Here is a 22,606-nt window from a genome sequence, read left to right on the forward strand (position 1 = left end):
TCAATAAGATCATGGCTGATCATTCACCTCAGTACCCCTTTCCTGCTTTCTCTCCATACCCCTTGATCCCCTTAGCCATAAGGGCCACATCTAACTCCCTCTTGAATATATCCAACAAACTGGCATCAACAACTCTCTGTGGCAGGGAATTCCACAGGTTAACAACTCTGAGTGAAGAAGTTTCTCCTCATCTCAGTCCTAAATGGCTTACCCCTTATCCTTAGACTGTATCCCTTGGTTCTGGACTTCCCTAACATCGAGAACATTCTTCCTGCATCTAACCTGTTCAGTCCCGTCAGAATTTTATATGTTTCTATGAGATCTCCTCTCATCCTTCTAAACTCCAATGAATAAAAGGCCCAGTCGATCCAGTCTCTCCTCATAGGTCAGTCCAGCCATCCCGGGAACCTTCGCTGCACTCCCTCAATAGCAAGAACATCCTTCCTCAGATTAGGAGACCAAAACTGAACACAATATTCCAGGTGAGGCCTCACCAAGGCCCTGTACAACTGCAGTAAGACCTTCCTGCTCCTATACCCTAGCTATGAAAGCCAACATACCATTTTCCTTCTTCACCGCCTGCTGTACCTGCATGCCAACTTTCAATGACTGATGTACCATGACACCCAGGTCTCGTTGCACCTCCCCTTTTCCTAATCTGTCGCCATTCAGATAATATTCTGCTTTCGTGTTTTTGCTCCCAAAATGGATAACCACACATTTATCCACATTATACTGCATCTGCCATGCATTTGCACACTCACCTAACCTGTCCAAGTCACCCTGCAGCCTCTTAGCGTCCTCCTCACCGCTCCCCAGTTTAGTGTCATCTGCAAACTTAGAGATATTACACTGAAATCCTTCATCTAAATCATTAATGTATATTGTAAAGAGCTGGGGTCCCAGCACTGAGCCCTGCAGCACCCCACTAGTCACTGCCTGCCATTCTGAAAAGGACCCGTTTATCCCGACTCTCTGCTTCCTGTCTGCCAACCAGTTCTCAATCCACATCAGTACATTACCCCAATACCATGTGCTTTCATTTTGCACACCAATCTTTGTGTGGGACATTGTCAAAAGCCTTTTGAAAGTCCAAATACACCACATCCACTGATTCTCCTTCGTCCACTCTACTCGTTACAGCCTCAAAAAATTTCAGAAGATTTGTCAAGCATGATTTTCCTTTCATAAATCCATATTAACTTGGACCGATCCTGTCACTGCTTTCCAAATGCGCTGTTATTTCATCTTTAATAATTGATTCCAACATTTTCCCCACTACTGATGTCAGGCTAACCGGTCTATAATTACCGTCTTCTCTCTCCCTCCTTTTTTAAAAAGTGGTGTTACATTAGCTACCCTCCAGTCCATAGGAACTGATCCAGATTCGATTGGAAAATGATCACCAATGCATCCACTATTTCTAGGGTCACTTTCTTAAGTACTCTGGAATGCAGACTATCAGGCCCCGGGGATTTATCGGCATTCAATACCAACAATTTTCCGAACACAATTTACTGCCTAATAAGGATATTCTTCAGTTCCTCCTTCTCGCTAGACCCTCGGTCCCCTAGTACTTCTGGAAGGTTATTTGTGTCTTCCTTCGTGAAAACAGAATCAAAGTATTTGTTCAACTGGTCTGCCATTTCTTTGTTCCCCATTATACATTCACCTGAATCTGACTGCAAGGGACCTAAGTTTGTCTTCACTAATCTTTTTCTCTTCGCATATCTATAGAAGCGTTTGCAGTCAGTTTTTACGTTCACGGCAAGCTTCCTCTCATACTCTATTTTCCCCCTCCTAATTAAACCCTTTGTCTTCCTCTGCTGAACTCTAAATTTCTCCCAGTCCTCAAGTTTGCTGCTTTTTCTGACTAATTTATATGCCTCTTCCTTGTATTTAATACTATCCTTAATTTCCCTTGTTAGCCAGGGTTCAGCCACCTTCCCCATTTTATTTTTTACTCCAGACAGGGATGTACAATTGTTGAGAGAGAGTTAGGGACAAGGGAGAAATGGGATATGAGAAGGAGCATAGCATCATCTTCAATGGCTTCAGCCTGCCAATGGCCATGGCTTCAACAATGGCCCTTTCCATAATGACCAGCAGCGTCTCCTCCATGGGGGTTCGAGCATGCAGGCGTGCCTCTCCCTGTCCGGTTAGTTCCTGCTGCCTCCGGTTGTGCACCACCTTGTCCTGTAAGAGACAGCGAAGTGTGTCTGAGTGTCGTGCAATCGGTTTGGGTGATGTGGCCATCATGCATTGAATAGCTGCCAATGTATGCAAGCTGTAACATGTAGGTGTGAGGCTTGCAACAGTGTTAAGCGTGTGAGGGTGAGGTGTCGCATATGAATGTTAGGTATGAGTCCTGATTGAGGTTGCTGATAGGCGAGTGATGGGGTTGTGGCGGATTGAGCAGCAGCTGGCGCTAGTGGTGCAGTTGGTAGGATGTAGCATTTGAAGATGCATTCACTGACCTTGACCACTCGTGTGAGGTCATTAAACTTCTTCCGGCACTGCATCCAGGACCCTGGAGCTACACACCTAGCATTTAACCTCCACTGCTATGTGTTCCCATTGCCTTTTCATCGTGTGTCTGGAGGGCCTCCTGCCCCCGTGGATACAAGTAATCGCTCCTCCTTTCCACCTCCTCCACCAGGTTCTCCAGTGCAGTGTTCAGAAACCTGGGGGCTGGGCTCTCCCATGGTCAGCCATTCTTCTCTCTTTCCCAGGTCAGATACAGTTGCAGAATGACTCAGAGCACTAATATCCCCCAAGTTTATTTTGGAGGGGGGGGGGGGGGGGGAAAAAAAGAGTCTCAGCCCCTTGAAGGAGCTGCGTGACCCATTCACAGCTTCGCACGTGTGAAATTTAACATTGAAAAATCCGGTCCTGGGCTGCATGGCCGCAGAGAACATTCCCCAGCACCTGCTCCAGCCAAGATGCACCTGCCCATTAAGATGTGCAGGCTAGCTTTAAGTAGTGCAGGCTAGCTTTAAGTATTGCAGGTCAGTAATGATATTGGGTCCACTGCTGATATGCACAGCCAGTAACAGCTTTGGCTGCACACAGAGATCATAATAATGAGCAGGCGGCATGAAGTTGGCGTGCTGCCTGCAATCCACTCAAAGGGCGTGGGTTAATCGCGCATCGCGATCCCCACATCCATGTGAGGGCTAACCAATTTCCCCGGGTCAGTCAGAGCACCACTCGAAGATGACAGACCGACTTAATACAATATGTTATGTTATTTTGGTTTTGGGGTGGGTTGGGGGCGTCGTGCACTTCAAAACAACAACTTGCATTTGTATAGCACCTTTAACGTAGCAAAAGATCCCAAGGTGCTTCATAGGAGCATTATCAAAATTTGACACCGAGCCATATTAGGGCAAATGAGGTAGCTTTTAAGGAGCATCTTAAAAAGGAGGAACAGTAAAGAGGACTGGGGAGGGAAGTCCAGAGCTTAGAACTGCAGCATCTGAAGGCACGACCGCTAATGGTAGAGCAATTAAAATCGGAGATACGCAAGGGGCTAGCATTGGAGGAGCACAGATATTTCGGAGGGTTGTAGAGCTAGAGGTTACAGAGAAAGGGAAGAGCAAGGCCACGGAGGGATTTGAAAACAAGGATGAGAATTTTTTAATTGAGAGGTTGCTCAACCGCGAACCAATGCAAGTCAGTGAGCTCAGCGGTGATGGGTGAACTCAGTGCAAGTAAGAACTTGGGTGGCAAAGTTTTGGATGACCTCAAGTTTACAAAGTGTGCAAGATTAGAGGCTAGCCAGGAGTGTATTGGAATGGTCAAGTCTAGAGGTAACAAAAGGATTGATGAGGGTTTCAGGAGATGAGCTGAGGCAGTGGCAGAGTCGGGCGATGTTACGAAGGTGGAAGTAGGTGGGTGTTAGTGATTGCGTGAATATGTGGTCGGACGTTCATCTCGGGGTCAGATATGACACCAAAGATGCGAGCAGTCTGGTTCAGCCTCAGACAGGTGCTAGGGAGAGGGATGGAGTCGGTGGCTAGGGAAAGGAGTTTGTGGCGGGGACAAAGACAATGGCTTCGTTCTTCCCAATATTTAGTTGGAGGAAATTTCTGCTCATCCAGTACTGAATATCAGACAAGTAGTCTGACAATTTAGAGACAGTGGAGTGGTCGAGAGGTAGTGGTGAGGTAGAGCTGGGCGTCGTCAGCGTACATGTGGAACCAGACGTTGTGGTTTCAGATGATGTCTCCGAGGGGGAGCATATAGATGAGAAATAGGAGTGGGCCGAGGATAGATCGTTGGGAAACTCAAGAGGTAACGATGCAAGCGTGGGAAGAGAAGCCATTGCAGGTGATTCTCTGGCTATGACTGGACAGATAAGAATGGAAGTAGCTGAGTACAGTCCAACTTAGCTGGACGATGGAGGAGAGGCATTGGAGGAGGATGGTGTGGTCAACTGTGTCAAAGGCTCAAGGCAAGGTCGAGAAGGACGAGGAGGGATAATTTTCCAATGTCACAGTTTCACAGGATGTCATTTGCGACTTTGATAAGAGCCGTTTCAGTTATGTGGCAGGGGCAGAAACTTGATTGGAAGGATTCAAACTTAGAGTTCTGGGAAAGATGGGCACAGGTTTGGGAGATAGGTGAAGTTAGCAATGAGACCAACAAAAAAACACACTGGATGAGTGCCAAAGGAAGGACAGAAACACTCAATGATGTCAGGGAAAGAACTGAGACTAAAACATTTAATGAGTGCTCCGGATAAGACTGAGAATAAGACACTTAAACAGTCACCACGGAAAGAACTGAAAATAAAAAAACTCTTGCGCCACAGACAGGACTAAGAATAAAACATTCAATGAGTGTTATGATAGGACTGAGAATTAATTGTTAACATTGCTGTGCAAATGGATCATAAAATAATAATTTTATAATTTTCTTCATGCACAATTAAGTTCTTGAAACTGACCATCAATTGTTAGAAAAGTGGGATTTATCAAGTCCTAACAAATGTATTACAGTATATCTCCATATTATGCAAGATAAATTAGTTTTAAAAATAAAAATATTCAAGCTATTTTTAATTAAAGTTTGATCAGTTTTAAAAGACAAGCTGGAGGGTGTAAATTATTGTAGCATTATACAAGAAATATGTTTTTTAAAAAAGCAAACCTGCACCACTGCGACGTGTACTCATATCTGAAACGTATGTCCATTCGTTGCTGACTGGATTATATGCTTCAACAGTACTAAGACACTGGCGTGATGCTCCATCGTAACCACCTACTGCATACAACCTGCCTGAGGAGATAGACGGTGCATTAACAATTGAAACACATACATTTTATGGAAAAATTGTTAAACACAATAGTGTGTTTTGTTCAATACTGGTTGTTGAATAGAGAAGGAGAAAGGAGAGAGAGAGAGAGAGTTAACATGTATGTGCACTGAATTTTATTTTCAATCCGGAGTACAAATTCTCCAACCAGGGAGTTGTTACTTACTCTCAACCAGCAAGACATGAAAATCTGTGTAGAAACGTCTGTGTAGAAAACATTCATGCAAGGAATATGGCCTTCACAGCATATGGATTTCACAACATCACCTTTTAAAAGTGCTTCTGGCTTCAAATACCAGTGATATAGGACAGAACAGCTGCAGAGAAGGATTCCCAGTTGTACAGGGCCTTGGTGAGGCCACACCTTGAATATTGTGTAAAGTTTTGGTCTCCTAATCTGAGGAAGGACATTCTTGCTATTGAGGGAGTGCAGCGAAGGTTCACTAGACTGATTCCCGGGATGGCAGGACTGACGTATGAAGAAAGACTAGGCTTATATTCACTGGAATTTAGAAGAATGAGAGGGGATCTCATAGAAACATATAAAATTCTGACGGGATTGGACAGGTTAGATGCAGGAAGAATGTTCCCGATGTTGGGGAAGTCCAGAACCAGGGGTCACAGTCTAAGGATAAGGGGTAAGCCATTTAGGACTGAGATGAGGAGAAACTTCTTCACTCAGAGAATTGTGAACCTGTGGAATTCTCTACCACAGAAAGTTGTTGAGGCCAGTTCATTAGATATATTCAAAAGGAAGTTAGATATGGCCCTTACGGCTAAAGGGATCAAGGGATATGGAGAGAAAGCAGGAATGGGGTACTGAAGTTGCATGATCAGCCATGATCATATTGAATGGTGGTGCAGGCTCAAAGGGCCGAATGGCTTACTCCTGCACCTATTTTCTATGTTTCTATGAGGGTTAATCTCAGGACTGTCTCACCAGTTGTGTTTGGAATATAGGAAAACACTCAGTTTAAATTATTTGGTAACTGGCTGGGTACCTCCTTTCTGAAGATTAGCAGACTGATGCATTATTAGTCTTGAGCATCTATGAACTATAAATCCTGTTTTATGATGTGTGAGAAAATCTCACAACTAATGAAATTATGTTATTTCTATTTCTGGAAAGCTGAATTCCTGCAGCTTTTGATATGTACATTTATTATAAATGTAGTTATCATTACAACCATCTCCAACTCAACTCTTGTACATGGAACGTGTGGATGCATATAGTAAAATAAAACGTTCCACATATGCCCTGCAAACATGTCCGTTATCTAAAAGGAAATGTCCTTAATGTGGGAGAGATTGGCTTCCAGTAGTCTATTCTCCAGCTAAAAGCTGAAAAGTGTAACAGAAAACAGAAAAATTGGAGCTGATCTAATTGTGAAAGGTACTCGATGCTTTAATGAGGGAATATTAAAAACACAATCAAAAAGCACATCCAGATGCTAGCGCTGTTTGAAATCACTGACACTATCCTCTGACATTAAATTAATCTTTGTGAAACTCAGTTTTGTATTATTTTCTCCAATGAATCACCCACTTGCTGTGCAGGCTTGAGTTTGCTGCATGGTCATGCTAGTGAAAGAATACCCAGAAACATCTTCATTGAAGATAACCATACATTTAGCATGCAACAGGATAGTGACAAGGTAAAAGGCTGCAAGGTGACTTACAGCTATCAGGAGAACTGGCCCTCTAAAAAACTGTAAAGAGAATAACTTTTAAATAAACCAATCTCTTTAGTGAGCAATTAACAATATATGATCAGATTTTTCATTTAAATAAATCTGTTTCTTTCCCACTAAAGAAATCACTACAAAATCCCTGAATTTACATCAGAAGGATTGGAAATTCTAAAATGACTGGGTCAGTGTTAGTGTTTCTTCAAACTACAAAGCAACCCTGAGGCTTAGGGTTCAAAGATCAGGTAAATAAATACATGCCTTTTTGCATTATATATTCCTTTCTTTAGTGGATAATAGCGAGGATCAACATTCTGTTCAAAAAATAAAAAGGGCTATAAAACATCCGCCATCTTGTTCTCTTACCTTCCACAACTCCGACCCCAACGCTACTTCTTCTTGTGTTCATGGGTGCCACAAAAAACCATTCATTGATTTTATAATTATATGCCTCCACTGATGATAGTCCTATTTAATGGGGGAGAAAATGGTACAATCACCTCATTTCCAGAAAACACAAACACAAAAAGCTAGGACATCTTTATGCATCAATGAACTAATTGGTAAGGAATTAAGTATAAGAGGATAAAGAATACACCTTGTAAATGGAGTCAAGTCTCAGGAGATTAAATGGGAAGAGTATCGAACGGTGCTAATTGTTTGAGTTATGGGGAAAGACTGGATAAAGTGGAGCTCTTTATTATTGCTAATTATAACAAATACAAAATTATTAACAAGGCAAAGGCAGCTGACTCTATAAAAGTCTTGCAAATTGGCAACTGAAAAAAATATGTAATTGCGCCTTCCTGATGCTGGTTCCTACCACTGCTGTCCTATCCTGGCTAAATAACATTCACACATATCGCAGTGTTGGCTGGCCCGTGTTGCCCCTGGGCCCTCGCCTCTTCTGGACAGGCCAGGACCGCGATATGTGTGCGCACTGGGGCCGTGCAGCAGAGCTGGTCTCCAGTCGTCTTGGTTAATCCTTGCCACTGGACCAAGACCTAGCTCTATCAAGCCCATGTGGTGGCCACCACACGTTAAAAAAATGCATGCACAGGCATCTTGCACACTTCAACATGTAGTTTGGGATCTGGATTATTCGGTCCTTTATTGAAACACCCAATGAACTCATCCCTTTTTGGCATGGAAGCGGGTCATCTTCGTTTTGAGGTACTGCCTATGATGATGATGAGATGACAACGCATCTTCAAAAAAAATTTATGTTTTTTTTTCAATTATTTTTTATTTTAGCTAACTAGTATGGAACAAGACAGTGGTGAGTTAAGCCATGGAAACTAGTAGACAAATGAACTGGAAAGTGGTAGTCGTGGACATGCAGGAAGCAAGACCATCGCTCAGTTTATAGTGGCATCTATCGATGCCCAAGTTGGCCTCAGTGTAAATAAGTGATGAGGAGCAATAATGTGAAGTAGACATACTGAGATACTGAGAGGTGTAGAGGAACAAAGGAACCTTGGAGTTCAGGTCCACAGATCCCTGAAGGTAGGTAAGGTGGTTAAGAAGGGCTATGGGATACTTTCCTTTATTAGCTGAGGTATAGAATACAAGAGCAGCGAGGTTATGCTTGAACTGTATAAAACACTGGTTAGGCCACAGCTAGAGTACTGCGTGCAGTTCTGGTCACATTACAGGAAAGATGTGACTGCACTAGAGAGGGTACAGAGGAGATTGACATGGATATTGCCAGGACTGGAGATTTTTAGGCATGAAGATTGGATAGGCTGGGTGTTGTTTTCTTTGGAACAAAGGAGACTGAAGTATAAAATTAGGAGGGATCTAGATAGAGTGGATAGGAAGGACTTATTTCCCTTCATCATCATAGGCAGTCCCTCGGAATCGAGGCAAACTTGCTTCCACTCTTAGAATGAGTCCTTAGGTGGCCGAGAGCCATAGTCCCTACCACAGGTGGGACAGTCGTTGAGGTTTGTCCCACGTTCTTTCCGCTGCCTGCGCTTGTCTTCTGCATGCACTCAGCGATGAGACTCGAGGCGCTCAGCGCCCTCCCAGATGCACTTCCTCTACTTAGGGCGGTCTTTGGCCAGGGACTCCCAGGTATCGGTGGGGATGTTGCACTTTATCAGGGATGCTGAGGGTGTCCTTGTAACATTTCCTCTATCCACCTTTGGCTCATTTGCCATGAAGGAGTTCCGAGTAGAGCGCTTGCTTTGGGAGTCTCGTGTCTGGCATGCAGACAATGTGGCCTGCCCAGCGGAGCTGATCAAGTGTGGCGAGTGCTTCAATGCTGGGGATGTTGGCCTGGACGAGGACACTGATATTGGTGCGTCTGTCCTCCCAGGGGATTTGTAGGATCTTGCGGAGGCATCGTTGGTATTTCTACTACGTCTACTGTACATGGTCCATCTCTCTGAGCCATACAGGAGGGCGGGTATTACTACATCCCTGTGGACCATGAGCTTGGTGGTAGATTTGAGGGCCTGGTCTTCGAACACTCTTTTCCTCAGGTGGCCGAAGGCTGCGCTGGCGCACTGGAGGCGGTGTTGAATCTCCTCATCAATGTCTGCTTTTGTTGATAAAAGGTTCTCGAGGTATGGAAAATGGTCCACGTTGTCCAGGGCCGCGCCATGGATCTTGATGACTGGGGGGCAGTGCTGTGCGGCGAGGATAGTCTGGTAGAGGACCTTTGTCTTAAGGATGTTTAGTGTAAGGCCCATGCTTTTGTACGCCTCAATAAATACGCCGATTATGTCCTGGAGTTCAGCCTCTGTATGTGCGCGGACGCAGGTGTCGTCCGCGTACTGTAGCTCGACGACAGAGGTTGGGATGGTCTTGGACCTGGCCTGGAGACGGCAAAGGTTGAACAGCTTCCCACTGGTTCTGCAGTTTAGTTCCAATCCAGCGGGGAGCTTGTTGACTGTGAGGTGGAGCATGGCTGCGGGGAAGATTGAGAAGAGGGTTGGGGCAATGACACAGCCCTGTTTGACCCCGGTCCGGACGTGGATTGGGTCTGTAATGGGTCCGTTGGTATTTCCCTTAGCAGAGAGGTCAATAACCAGGGGGCATACATTTAAAGTAATTGGTAGAAAGAAGAGAGGAGAGTTGAGGAGAAATCTTTTCACCCAGAGGGTGGTGAGGTTCTGGAACGAACTGGCTGAAAGGGCGGTAGAGGCAGAAACCCTCATCACATTTAAAAAGTACTTGGATATGCACTTGAAGTGTCGTAACCTGAAAAGGTACGGGCCAAGAGCTGGAAAATGGGATTAGGCTGGGTAGCTCTTTTTCAACCAGCGCAGACATGGGCCAAATGGCCTCCTTCTGTGCTATAAATTTCTATGATTCTATGACAGCCCAATTAATTAATAATGCTAACAGGAGATAGATTTCAGAAAGAACCCAGCTTTCTTTGTCATTATAAACAAGGTATACAATACTAATTTTCACTAAGCAATAAATAGAATTGTAAAATGAAGAGGGACTAGTTGGGGAAGAGTGAAATCTGTAAAATTATTTCAAGGCTAGCCCACTGTACCTGTGCTCCCATCAAATCCACCCACAGCGTAGAGCAAATCATTTAACACTGCTGCCCCTAGAGTACTCCGTCTCTCCTGCATACTGGCAATGGATGTCCATTGGTCTTTAACTGCGTCGTACACATCAACAGTCCGGACTCTCAAGGATCCATTGAATCCTCCCACAGCATAAACACGGCCACTCATGTACACAACACCTGGGGAGACAGAAAATAAAACAGGGCAAGTAAGCAATGTGCTGAGTGTAAATATACTACAGTTGCATTGTGCATTCTCAAGTTACTGTCATTTGAATAATGTCCTCTGTCTTTTCGGTTTGTTCCGGTGTTTTGTTTTATTTATTTATTCCCACTGTGAGGGTCATGCATCCTGTGTTCTTCCCAGCAGCCTCTTGCCTACATTTGCACATGATTCAAACTGCTTTGTTAAAGGAAGTTGATGAATAAACATAATACATTACTGCAAACAGTGAATTAGAAAGCTGCATGTCACCCTTTGGTGTAACAAATATCCAGACACCTGCTGGTGCGAAATCGCAACAAAATCAAGGCTGCATCCAACTCGGCAATTGCAGACATCCATCCACTTGTATAATACTCACAAGCATAATAAACAGTGGCTTATATTTAGGAACAATATACTTTTAGCTAATGAGAGAACATATAACAGTACAAATCTGCAATTCTACACTGCTGTTGTCACGTGTCCTCTTTGGAACAGTGTCACAATGTGCCAGGTACTTCCATGGTCTTACTTTGCTTTTGATTAACTGACAAGAGGCAGCAAAGGACTGCATTCAAACTTAATTAAAAATGAATAAACAAATAAACCTGTGGTTCCCAGTCTGGCTTTAAAATATACCAAATGCATGGCAACCAATGGTGGAACGCTTCACCGTCACCGGCATGGATCATGTGACACCCACGAGATGACAGACTGGCTTGTTTTAAGAAGCAGTCGTTCGGGATATGATTTAGATCAGTACAGCCGGATCTAAAAATTACAGCCGGATTTAAAAACTACAAGATGTACAGTATATGTACATTGCAAATGATGTATATGGAATGTAGGTACATCATACAATTTGCAGGAGTTACAGATGCAATATAAGAGACATACAGGGATAGAAGTATATTGCAAGGAATGGGCAGGGTGTATAAATACATTGCAAGGGATGTACAGCAAGTATGGATACATTGTAAGATGTGCAGAGAGTGTATCCCGTACTTCTTTTACAATATATTCTTTTCTCTGTACACTTCTTACAATGTGCCTATACCTACTATACATTTTACACAATTAATCAGATGTACACAGGCAAAGGTAATACTGTAATAGGTGTACAGTGCAGCAGTTGGTGCACAACACTGCCCAAGGAATACAAGGAGGGGAAAATGCAGTATTTTTGCTTCTGATGACAATAATCAACACCTTCAGGAGAGGGCAGAAACTGGATTAAAAAAAAAGGAAAAGTAAATGCCTAGATTATTTTCCCAAATTGCTCAGCAAATTTTGTAGTGAATCTGGAGTTATGGTTCCCATGTTGAGATAATTGATCGGAGATGGGATGGCAGTAGAGACGGGAGTCGAGAGAGGCAGCGGCCTATAAAAGGCTCAGCAGTCCGGGGCGCGTCGAGAGAGGCGGGAGTCGAGAGAGGCAGCGGCCTATAAAAGGCTCAGCAGTCCGGGGAGAGTCGAGAGAGGCAGCGGCCTATAAAAGGCTCAGCAGTCCGGGGAGCGTCGAGAGAGGCGGGAGTTGAGAGAGGCAGCGGCCTATAAAAGGCTCAGCAGTCCGGGGAGCGTCGAGAGAGGCGGGAGTTGAGAGAGGCAGCGGCCTATAAAAGGCTCAGCAGTCCGGGGAGCGTCGAGAGAGGCGTACTTGTGCAGCTCCAGCTGAGAGAAGTCAAAAAAGAAGTAGAAAGAAATCAAAAGGTGACGTCACAGCCAACGTGGTAAGTGATTGGCTGCTGATTGGTGAGTAGTTTTCTTTTTCTTTATTAGTCAGTAACTTTTAACATTGTTGTCGGCAATTTAAGTGTATCTAAGGGTTAAATCATGGCAGGACAGCTCGGTCACGTGATATGCTCCTCCTGTACCATGTGGGAACACGGGGACAACACCAGTGTCCCTGACGACTACATGTGCGGGAAGTGTGTCCACCTCCGGCTACTGACGGTCCGCGTTGCGGAGTTGGAGCTGAAGGTGGATTCACTCTGGAGCATCCACGATGCTGAGAATGACGTGAGTAGTAGCGAGTTGGTCTTACCGCAGGAGAAGGGTCCACAGCCAGCGAGGGAATGGAAGACCAGCAGGAAGAGTAGTGCAAGGAAGGTAGTGCAGGGGTCCCCTGTGGTCATCCCACTGCAAAACAGATACACTGCTTTGAGTGCTGTTGAGGGGGATGACTCATCAGGAGCGGGCAGCAGCAGCCAAGTTCATGGCACCGTGGCTGGCTCTGTTGCACAGGAGGGCAGGAAAAAGAGTGGGCGAGCGATAGTGATAGGGGATTCAATTGTAAGGGGAATAGATAGGCGTTTCTGCGGCCGCAACCGAGACTCCAGGATGGTATGTTGCCTCCCTGGTGCAAGGGTCAAGGATGTCTCGGAGCGGGTGCAGGATATTCTAAAAAGGGAGGGAGAACAGCCAGTTGTCGTGGTGCACGTTGGTACCAATGACATAGGTAAAAAAAGGGATGAGTTCCTACGAAATGAATTTAAGGAGCTAGGAGCTAAATTAAAAAGTAGGACCTCAAAAGTAGTAATCTCGGGATTGCTACCAGTGCCACGTGCTAGTCAGAGTAGGAATCGCAGGATAGCTCAGATGAATACGTGGCTTGAGCAATGGTGCAGCAGGGAGGGATTAAAATTCCTGGGGCATTGGAACCGGTTCTGGGGGAGGTGGGACCAGTACAATCCGGACGGTCTGCACCTGGGCAGAATCGGAACCAATGTCCTCGGGGGAGTGTTTGCTAGTGCTGTTGGGGAGGAGTTAAACTAATATGGCAGGGGGATGGGAACCAATGCAGGGAGATAGAGGGAAACAAAAAGGAGGCAAAAACAAAAGACAGAAAGGAGATGAGGAAAAGTGGAGGGCAGAGAAACCCAAGGCAAAGAACAAAAAGGGCCATTGTACAGCAAAATTCTAAAAGGACAGAGGGTGTTAAAAAAACAAGCCTAAAGGCTTTGTGTCTTAATGCAAGGAGTATCCGCAATAAGGTGGATGAATTAACTGTGCAAATAGATGTTAACAAATATGATGTGATTGGGATTACGGAGACGTGGCTCAAGGATGAGCAGGGCTGGGAACTCAACATCCAGGGGTATTCAACATTCAGGAAGGATAGAATAAAAGGAAAAGGAGGTGGGGTAGCATTGCTGGTTAAGGAGGAGATTAAGGCAATAGTTAGGAAGGACATTAGCTTGGATGATGTGGAATCTATATGGGTAGAGCTGCAGAACACCAAAGGGCAAAAAACGTTAGTGGGAGTTGTGTACAGACCTCCAAACAGTAGTAGTGATGTTGGGGAGGGCATCAAACAGGAAATTAGGGGTGCGTGCAATAAAGGTGCAGCAGTTATAATGGGTGACTTTAATATGCACATAGATTGGGCTAACCAAACTGGAAGCAATACGGTGGAGGAGGATTTCCTGGAGTGCATAAGGGATGGTTTTTTAGACCAATATGTCGAGGAACCAACTAGGGGGGAGGCCATCTTAGACTGGGTGTTATGTAATGAGAGAGGATTAATTAGCAATCTCGTTGTGCGAGGCCCCTTGGGGAAGAGTGACCATAATATGGTGGAATTCTGCATTGGGATGGAGAATGAAACAGTTAATTCAGAGACCATGGTCCAGAACTTAAAGAAGGCTAACTTTGAAGGTATGAGGCGTGAATTGGCTGGGATGGATTGGCGAATGATACTTAAGGGGTTGACTGTGGATGGGCATTGGCAGACATTTAGAGACCGCATGGATGAACTACAACAATTGTACATTCCTGTCTGGCATAAAAATAAAAAAGGGAAGGTGGCTCAACCGTGGCTATCAAGGGAAATCAGGGATAGTATTAAAGCCAAGGAAGTGGCATACAAATTGGCCAGAAATAGCAGCGAACCTGGGGACTGGGAGAAATTTAGAACTCAGCAGAGGAGGACAAAGGGTTTGATTAGGGCAGGGAAAATGGAGTACGAGAAGAAGCTTGCAGGGAACATTAAGACGGATTGCAAAAGTTTCTATAGATATGTAAAGAGAAAAAGGTTAGTAAAGACAAACGTAGGTCCCCTGCAGTCAGAATCAGGGGAAGTCATAACGGGGAACAAAGAAATGGCGGACCAATTGAACAAGTACTTTGGTTCGGTATTCACGAAGGAGGACACGAACAACCTTCCGGTTATAAAAGGGGTCGGGGGGTCTAGTAAGGAGGAGGAACTGAGGGAAATCCTTATTAGCCGGGAAATTGTGTTGGGGAAATTGATGGGATTGAAGGCCGATAAATCCCCAGGGCCTGATGGACTGCATCCCAGAGTACTTAAGGAGGTGGCCTTGGAAATAGTGGATGCATTGACAGTCATTTTCCAACATTCCATTGACTCTGGATCAGTTCCTATCGAGTGGAGGGTAGCCAATGTAACCCCACTTTTTAAAAAAGGAAGGAGAGAGAAAACAGGGAATTATAGACCGGTCAGCCTGACCTCAGTAGTGGTTAAAATGATGGAATCAATTATTAAGGATGTCATAGCAGTGCATTTGGAAAATGGTGACATGATAGGTCCAAGTCAGCATGGATTTGTGAAAGGGAAATCATGCTTGACAAATCTTCTGGAATTTTTTGAGGATGTTTCCAGTAGAGTGGACAAGGGAGAACCAGTTGATGTGGTATATTTGGACTTTCAGAAGGCGTTCGACAAGGTCCCACACAAGAGATTGATGTGCAAAGTTAGAGCACATGGGATTGGGGGTAGTGTACTGACATGGATTGAGAACTGGTTGTCAGACAGGAAGCAAAGAGTAGGAGTAAATGGGTACTTTTCAGAATGGCAGGCAGTGACTAGTGGGGTACCGCAAGGTTCTGTGCTGGGGCCCCAGCTGTTTACACTGTACATTAATGATTTAGATGAGGGGATTAAATGTAGTATCTCCAAATTTGCGGATGACACTAAGTTGGGTGGCAGTGTGAGCTGCGAGGAGGATGCTGTGAGGCTGCAGAGCGACTTGGATAGGTTAGGTGAGTGGGCAAATGCATGGCAGATGAAGTATAATGTGGATAAATGTGAGGTTATCCACTTTGGTGGTAAAAACAGAGAGACAGACTATTATCTGAATGGTGACAGATTAGGAAAAGGGGAGGTGCAAAGAGACCTGGATGTCATGGTACATCAGTCATTGAAGGTTGGCATGCAGGTGCAGCAGGCGGTTAAGAAAGCAAATGGCATGTTGGCCTTCATAGCAAGGGGATTTGAGTACAGGGGCAGGGAGGTGTTGCTACAGTTGTACAGGGCATTGGTGAGGCCACACCTGGAGTATTGTGTACAGTTTTGGTCTCCTAACCTGAGGAAGGACATTCTTGCTATTGAGGGAGTGCAGCGAAGGTTCACCAGACTGATTCCCGGGATGGCGGGACTGACCTATCAAGAAAGACTGGATCAACTGGGCTTGTATTCACTGGAGTTCAGAAGAATGAGAGGGGACCTCATAGAAACATTTAAAATTCTGACGGGGTTAGACAGGTTAGATGCAGGAAGAATGTTCCCAATGTTGGGGAAGTCCAGAACCAGAGGTCACAGTCTAAGGATAAGGGGTAAGCCATTTAGGACCGAGATGCGGAGGAACTTCTTCACCCAGAGAGTGGTGAACCTGTGGAATTCTCTACCACAGAAAGTTGTTGAGGCCAATTCACTAAATATATTCAAAAAGGAGTTGGATGAGGTCCTTACTACTAGGGGGATCAAGGGGTATGGCGAGAAAGCAGGAATGGGGTACTGAAGTTGAATGTTCAGCCATGAACTCATTGAATGGCGGTGCAGGCTAGAAGGGCCGAATGGCCTACTCCTGCACCTATTTTCTATGTTTCTAAGTACACTGGTCTCAGCATCACCAGTCTAGGCAGGCAACAATTGAAGTGCGTGAACAGCACCAGCCTCAACTGTGATACACTCCAAGGCTGAACAGCCCAACAACTAGCACATAATGACGTCAGTTAGACAAGGCAGTTGGCACCTGTCCAACAATAGGTCACCAAGTGAGTCAACACCTTCAGGAGAGAAGGGGAAAGGTGAAAATTAGTCAAGGGAAAAAAAAGGGTTCTTACTTAGAACAGTAATTTTGATAGAAAGGTCAAAGGTGATTTCCCAGGATTACTTGGAGTAAAGTAGCATTTGATAGTAGCAGTATATTAAAAAAATAATCTGCGATAAGTCATTTGATGACTTCCCCACTCCTCCACTTGATGGCGCTCTTTCTAGCCAAGTGCCCATGACTCAACAGTATCTATTGCATCATCCCCATACGGATACAAGTGCTATGCTACCTCAATTGCAGCTATCTATTTGAACCTCCATTTTCTGTATCCTTTTATACTTTCCGTTTTCAAATACTTATCTAATTTCCTTTTAAACAACATTATAGTCTCTGCAACAAGTAGAACCGATTTTGAAATTTTGCAATAAATCCCACCTTAACCTTTTCTATTAAAGAAAAAAGCCCCAATCTTTCAAGGCTTTCGCTGTAACTTCTAATTTCTGGTAGAATTTTCAGTGTACCTTTCTATGGCCCTAATATCCTTCTTTTAATGGTGTTTCCCTAGAACTACACACAGTACGCCTACAAATTCAACATCATTTTCTTGTTTTTTATATCTAATCCAATTCATGAAGCCAGGAATCCCATTTGCCTTTTTGATGGCCTTTTCTAGTGCATTTCATCTTTAAAAGATTTATGTATGCGATTGAGCTTGCTTTTAGGGAGCATTTAAACTAGATCAACATGATGATAGTGCAGATATTTAAAGATAGCTTTACCAACCTTGATCATTACATAGGCCCTGAATTCGCGGTCGATATGACGGCATACTCTCGAGTGCGCCATCAAATTTTGAAATTGACAGTAGGTTTGGGATTTCCACATGCACTTGCAAAAATTGAATGGGACTAATATCACTGCTACGTTTTATTAATGAACAGTTATTTTATGAGGTGAGCCAAGGCCGATAGAGATTGGACTGGGCTGCCTCATCCGACTAGCAGTCGAAGGGTGCCTGCTTGGGGAAACGTGTTGCTCCCGGCAAAAGTTCTCTTGTGCACTTATGACAGAAATAGTCTAAGTAAATACTTATTTCTATTCTATTTGTACAATGAACTATTCATTTCTGTAACTAAATGGCATGCATGGTTTCATAGCCTTTTAAAATGAGTTGTGGGTAAATCAACAATCTCCTCCGTGTCCTGATTGGCTAAGAGTCAGGAAGTGAAAGCAGCACGGCCTCACGTGTTACCAGGTTCACATATTCACAACAGTCTGCTCCTGGGCTCCACAGGGCACTGCACTGCACACAACTCTGCAGCGTTTGAAAGCAAGTTTTTGAAGGGGGTACACACGAGGCATGTGCGGATTTCCTTCAGATGTTGGTGGCGTACTTCTTAGCCACGCCGCCGACCGCGAATTCGGGGCCATTGATTCTAAACCTGCACTTAATCAGGTAGGGAGCATACAAGAATAAATAACTAAGGTGGTAGATGAGAGACCTTTAAATTGTTTCTGCGCAAATGTGGGGAATGGTCGAAACAATTGCCTGGATTTTGTGGTAAGAATAATGGTGAGGCTCTAAGCGCTGTAAGTGAAGTTATTAAGGAGTAAATCGGACAGCAACATCTGGCGACCACACATGCGCTGTTAAATGTGGAAATCAGAAAGATAGGAACATGCTGTCCGAGTTGCCCTGCTCCTCCAGAAGCTTCGCTCTAACAGTATCTCACCGAGACTAGTACTTACCCACTAGATACTCACCAAGCATGGTAGAAAAGGTTAGGGCTTGTCCATTCGAGTGTAAGTGAATTTTTTTTAATGGTGTAATAAGTCAATTACAGCCAAACAATCTCTCTGGTACTGAAAATTTACTTTTTAAAAAGTGTGGAGTCTCATTCCTTCAGATTTTAATTATTTTTTTTAAATTAACATTTTATTTGTATCTTTTATCTCTCTCTCTCTTAATCCCATCTATCTTTCCCTTTCTTTATTTTTCTTTCTGTGCATGATTTGGCGTTGAATTAAATATTGTAACTTGCACTTCCTGGTTTAGATTCTGCATGCCTGAATAATGATTGTAAAATCGGATCGGTTAAGGAGACACACCTTGCCCTGTTCACACAGGTCCCAGATCCCCAGTAGAGGGTGCTGTGCTGTTTCGACTTTTTGATTACTGTAAGTCACAGTGCAAAAGCCCACAGAAAGTGAAGGCAAGTGCAAGTATAATGAATGGTTGGCGCCATTTGTTCGCTGCTGACCTCAAAATCCAGGACATTGCTCACATATTGGGCCCAAGTTTCCACATGATTTGTGCCTGCTTTTTAGGAGCAACTGGTGGAGAACGGACTATCTTAGAAATCGCAATTCTCCACATTTTTTTTTCTGCAGTTCTAGTCAGGTAGAACAGTTCTACTTTGGAACAGAATTTTTTCTTCAAAAGGGGGCGTGTCCGGCCACTGACGCCTGATTTGAAAGTTTCCACAGTGAAAATGTACTCCAAACTAAGTTAGAATGGAGCAAGTGAAGATTTTTGTAGAACTGAATAAACCTTGTCTACACATTAAAAAATCAGGCACAGGTTACAAATTAGGCGTCCAGAACGAGGTGGGGGGGAAGGGAAGTCATTAAATTCTATAATAAATCCTTATTTATACTTATACAAATATTACACAAATAAATCCAACCTGAATAAACATTTATAAGCAATGAAAAGATTAAATAAACCATCTTCCTACCTGTGTGAAAGTGCTTCAGCCAGGGAGAATTCTGCGGGGGGGGGGGGGGGGGAGCAGCCGTTCGTTCCCACGGGGGGGAGGGAAACGACTGCCTCAACTTTCTGAGGCTTCCTGCAGCCTTCTCACTGCTGCAAGAAGCCTCAGTGCTGATGTGCTGATGGCAATGTGCTTTTATTAAAAAATTTTCAAAAATTAAACAGCTACAAAGAACTACAAAAATGGCCGAGTGCCAATGTTTCCTTCGCACTGCGCGTGCGCGAACGCTCCAACGCGCACGTGCAGCGTTGCCGGCAGGAAAAAACTAATTTAAGTGGTACCCGCCCCCTCCCACTTACAAAATCGGCGCGAGTGTAGGCTCAGCCCCCCTGGGCGCCGCACCAAGCAGACATGGAGCTGCAGGGCGCTCCAGAATCGCGCGTTTTTTTTCCGGCGCCGTTTTCGGCACGAAAAACGGGCGCCCAGCTCGGAGGGGCGCCTGTTTTTTTATCATGTGGAAACTTGGGCCCTAAGAAACTAACAAATAATAAACGCAAAGAATAAAGATAGAGAAAGTTGCTCATCAAACAAAACCAAAGGAGTGAAATTGTATGCTAAAAGAACATTAAAAAGTGATAACCATTCAAGAGAAAATTTTAAAAGAGAATGAAATCTAAACCCTCATCTACCCCCAGTAGCTCGCTGGAAAATGCACTGCCTCCTGTGGTACTGAATCACACAGACTTGGATAACTCCTGATTTAATCTTAATCACATCCATAATAAAAGTCACAAATGATATCTTCTATAAGTGTGACCGTTTCACATTTTTCCTCCTGGACTCCTCTGCAATCCGACATGGTCAACCACACCATTCTTTCCCGCCTCTCATCCATTGTCAAGTTCAGTGGGGCTGCCTTCATTTGGTCCCACTCTTAACTATCCAATTTCATTCACAGCATCTCCAGCAATGGTTTTTCTTCCTGCCCCATACTGTTATCTCTGGAGTCCCCCAAGGTAATATTCCTGGCCCCCTCCTCTTTGTCATTTACTTGCAAACCCTTACTAACATCGGAATACGTAAGATAGCTTCCATAAGTACACTGATGATACCCAGCTCTCCACTAGCTCTTTCGATCCCTTCACTACCTGCGTGGTGCGACTGCTTGACTCACATCCAGTCTGGTGAACCGCAATTACCTCCAGTTAAACACAGGAAGACCAAAGCCATCATCTTTGCCACCCCCACCACCCCTCCAAAAACAGCATACGCTTGAAACCAATCCTATCCCCTCATCCCAGCCACTTTTTCTGAAACAGATAGTTCACAACCTCAGAATCCTATAGGGCTCCAAAATGAGGTTCTGACCCCATATCTTCTCCATTATAAAGACGACCTAATTTCACTTCTAACATCTGCTCAAAAGAGGAAAAATAAACGTAAAACTACTAAAAGATAAGCACTATAAAAAGAAAACTTTGGGACTTTAATACAAAAAAAAGATGAAATGCAAAAAAAAAATCAGTTACAAAAAGCCAAACAGAAAGTCTACAGAAAAGATTTACATTATAAATTGAAAAAAGCAATGAGCAAATGGCAGCACAGCCTTATAAAGAGTATGAATTTTATTTCTATTCTTGTTAATAGAGGAGGCTTCATCCAGTTTTCATTCAAAATTTGTTCAAAGCATTAACATTTCAGACTTGCATGAATGGGATCTCAAAAGCAGTGCCAGCCTGACCCACAATTGACCCTTGTGGCAGCATCCGCTGTGCTGTCCCAGCCATGTCTTCAGACACATTTACACTCAATAACTAAACAGGAACAGGAATAGGCCTTCAGCTCCTTGAACCTGTTCCGCCATTCAATTATATCATGGCTGATCTGTAGCTTAACTCCATCTACCCACTTTGGTTCCATAACCCTTAATATCCAACGATACAGCCCAGGTCTCACGGTTTGCAACCAGCTATGCAAACCTATAACTAAACATTTGAAATAGTGTGGCAATATTGGTTAGTGCCTCCAGCACTTAACACAATTCGCCTGCAAATAATATACAAGTAAAAACAGAACATGCTGGAAATCTCAGCGGGTCAGGCAGCATCTGTGGAGAGAGAAACAGAGTTAACGTTTCAGGTCGATGACCCTTCGTCACAACTGGCGAATGTTCAAAAAGAACAGATCTTAAGGAGCACTGAAAGGAGGAGGGGAAGAACAACAGGGAAAGTCTATGATAGGCAGGAGAGATTAGAGACACAAAAGAGATGATGGGCCAACTTGAGATGGTAACGGCAGAAGTTAGAAAAAGGTTAGTCTTGATAGGGTGTGAATGGCAGAATAATGACCAGCTGTTATTGGAGACAAGAGGAGGGGGGAGCCACAAATGGGAAGAGGTTATGCTCTGAAATTGCTGAACTTGATGTGGAGTCCAGAAGGCTGTAAAGTGCCTAAACGAAAGATGAGGTGCAGTTCCTTGAGCTTGCGTTGAGCTTCATTGGAACAGTTTAGGAGGCCGAGGATGGAGATATCAGAGTGAGAGTGGAGCGAAGAATTAAAGTGACAAGCGACCGGAAGCTCAGGGTCACACTTATGGACTGAACGGAGGTGCTCCGCAAAGCGGTCACCCAATCTGTGTTTGGTCTCCCCAATGTAGAGGAGACCACATCGTGAGCAGCAAATACAGTATATTAAATTGAAAGTACAAGTAAATCGCTGTTTCACCTGGAAGGAGTATTTGGCACCCTGGATTGTGGGAAGGGAGGAGGTAAAAGGGCCGGTGTTGCATCTCCTGCACTTGCACGGGTGCTGTGGGAAGGGAAGGGGTGCGGGGGTGACTGCGGAATGGACCAGAGTGTCGCGGAGCGAGCGGTCCCTTTGGAATGCTGAGAGGGAGGGGAAGATGTGATTGGTGGTGGGATCACGCTGGAGGTGGCAGAAATGGTGGAGGATGATCCATTGAACATGGAAGCTAGTGGGGTGAAAGGTGAGGACAAGGGGAACCTTGTCATGGTTCTGAAACGGAGGGGAAGGGGCGAGAGCAGCGGTGCAAGAAATAGAACGGACACAGTCGAGCGCAATGTTAACCATGGCAGAGGGGAATCCTTGGCTGAGGCAAAAGGAAGACATGTCAGAG

The 22,606-nt window shown here is 44.4% G+C and overlaps 1 protein-coding gene across 5 annotated transcripts in view; it reads right to left on the reverse strand.

Moving 5' to 3' along the window:
- Positions 1-22,606, reverse strand: part of LOC139262934 (kelch-like protein 3) — a 164,235-nt gene that overhangs the window by 8,849 nt on the left and 132,780 nt on the right. For all 5 annotated transcript variants that reach the window (XM_070878256.1, XM_070878253.1, XM_070878257.1 and 2 more), the window contains 3 exons: positions 10,520-10,717; positions 7,375-7,476; positions 5,155-5,283 (listed from right to left, as the gene is read on the reverse strand). In XM_070878256.1, coding sequence (XP_070734357.1) covers positions 5,155-5,283; positions 7,375-7,476; positions 10,520-10,717 — 429 coding nt within the window. The remainder of the gene's footprint in view (positions 1-5,154; positions 5,284-7,374; positions 7,477-10,519; positions 10,718-22,606) is intronic.

This window comes from Pristiophorus japonicus, chromosome 4 (genome assembly GCF_044704955.1).
Source record: "Pristiophorus japonicus isolate sPriJap1 chromosome 4, sPriJap1.hap1, whole genome shotgun sequence".
NCBI lineage: Eukaryota > Metazoa > Chordata > Chondrichthyes > Pristiophoridae > Pristiophorus > Pristiophorus japonicus.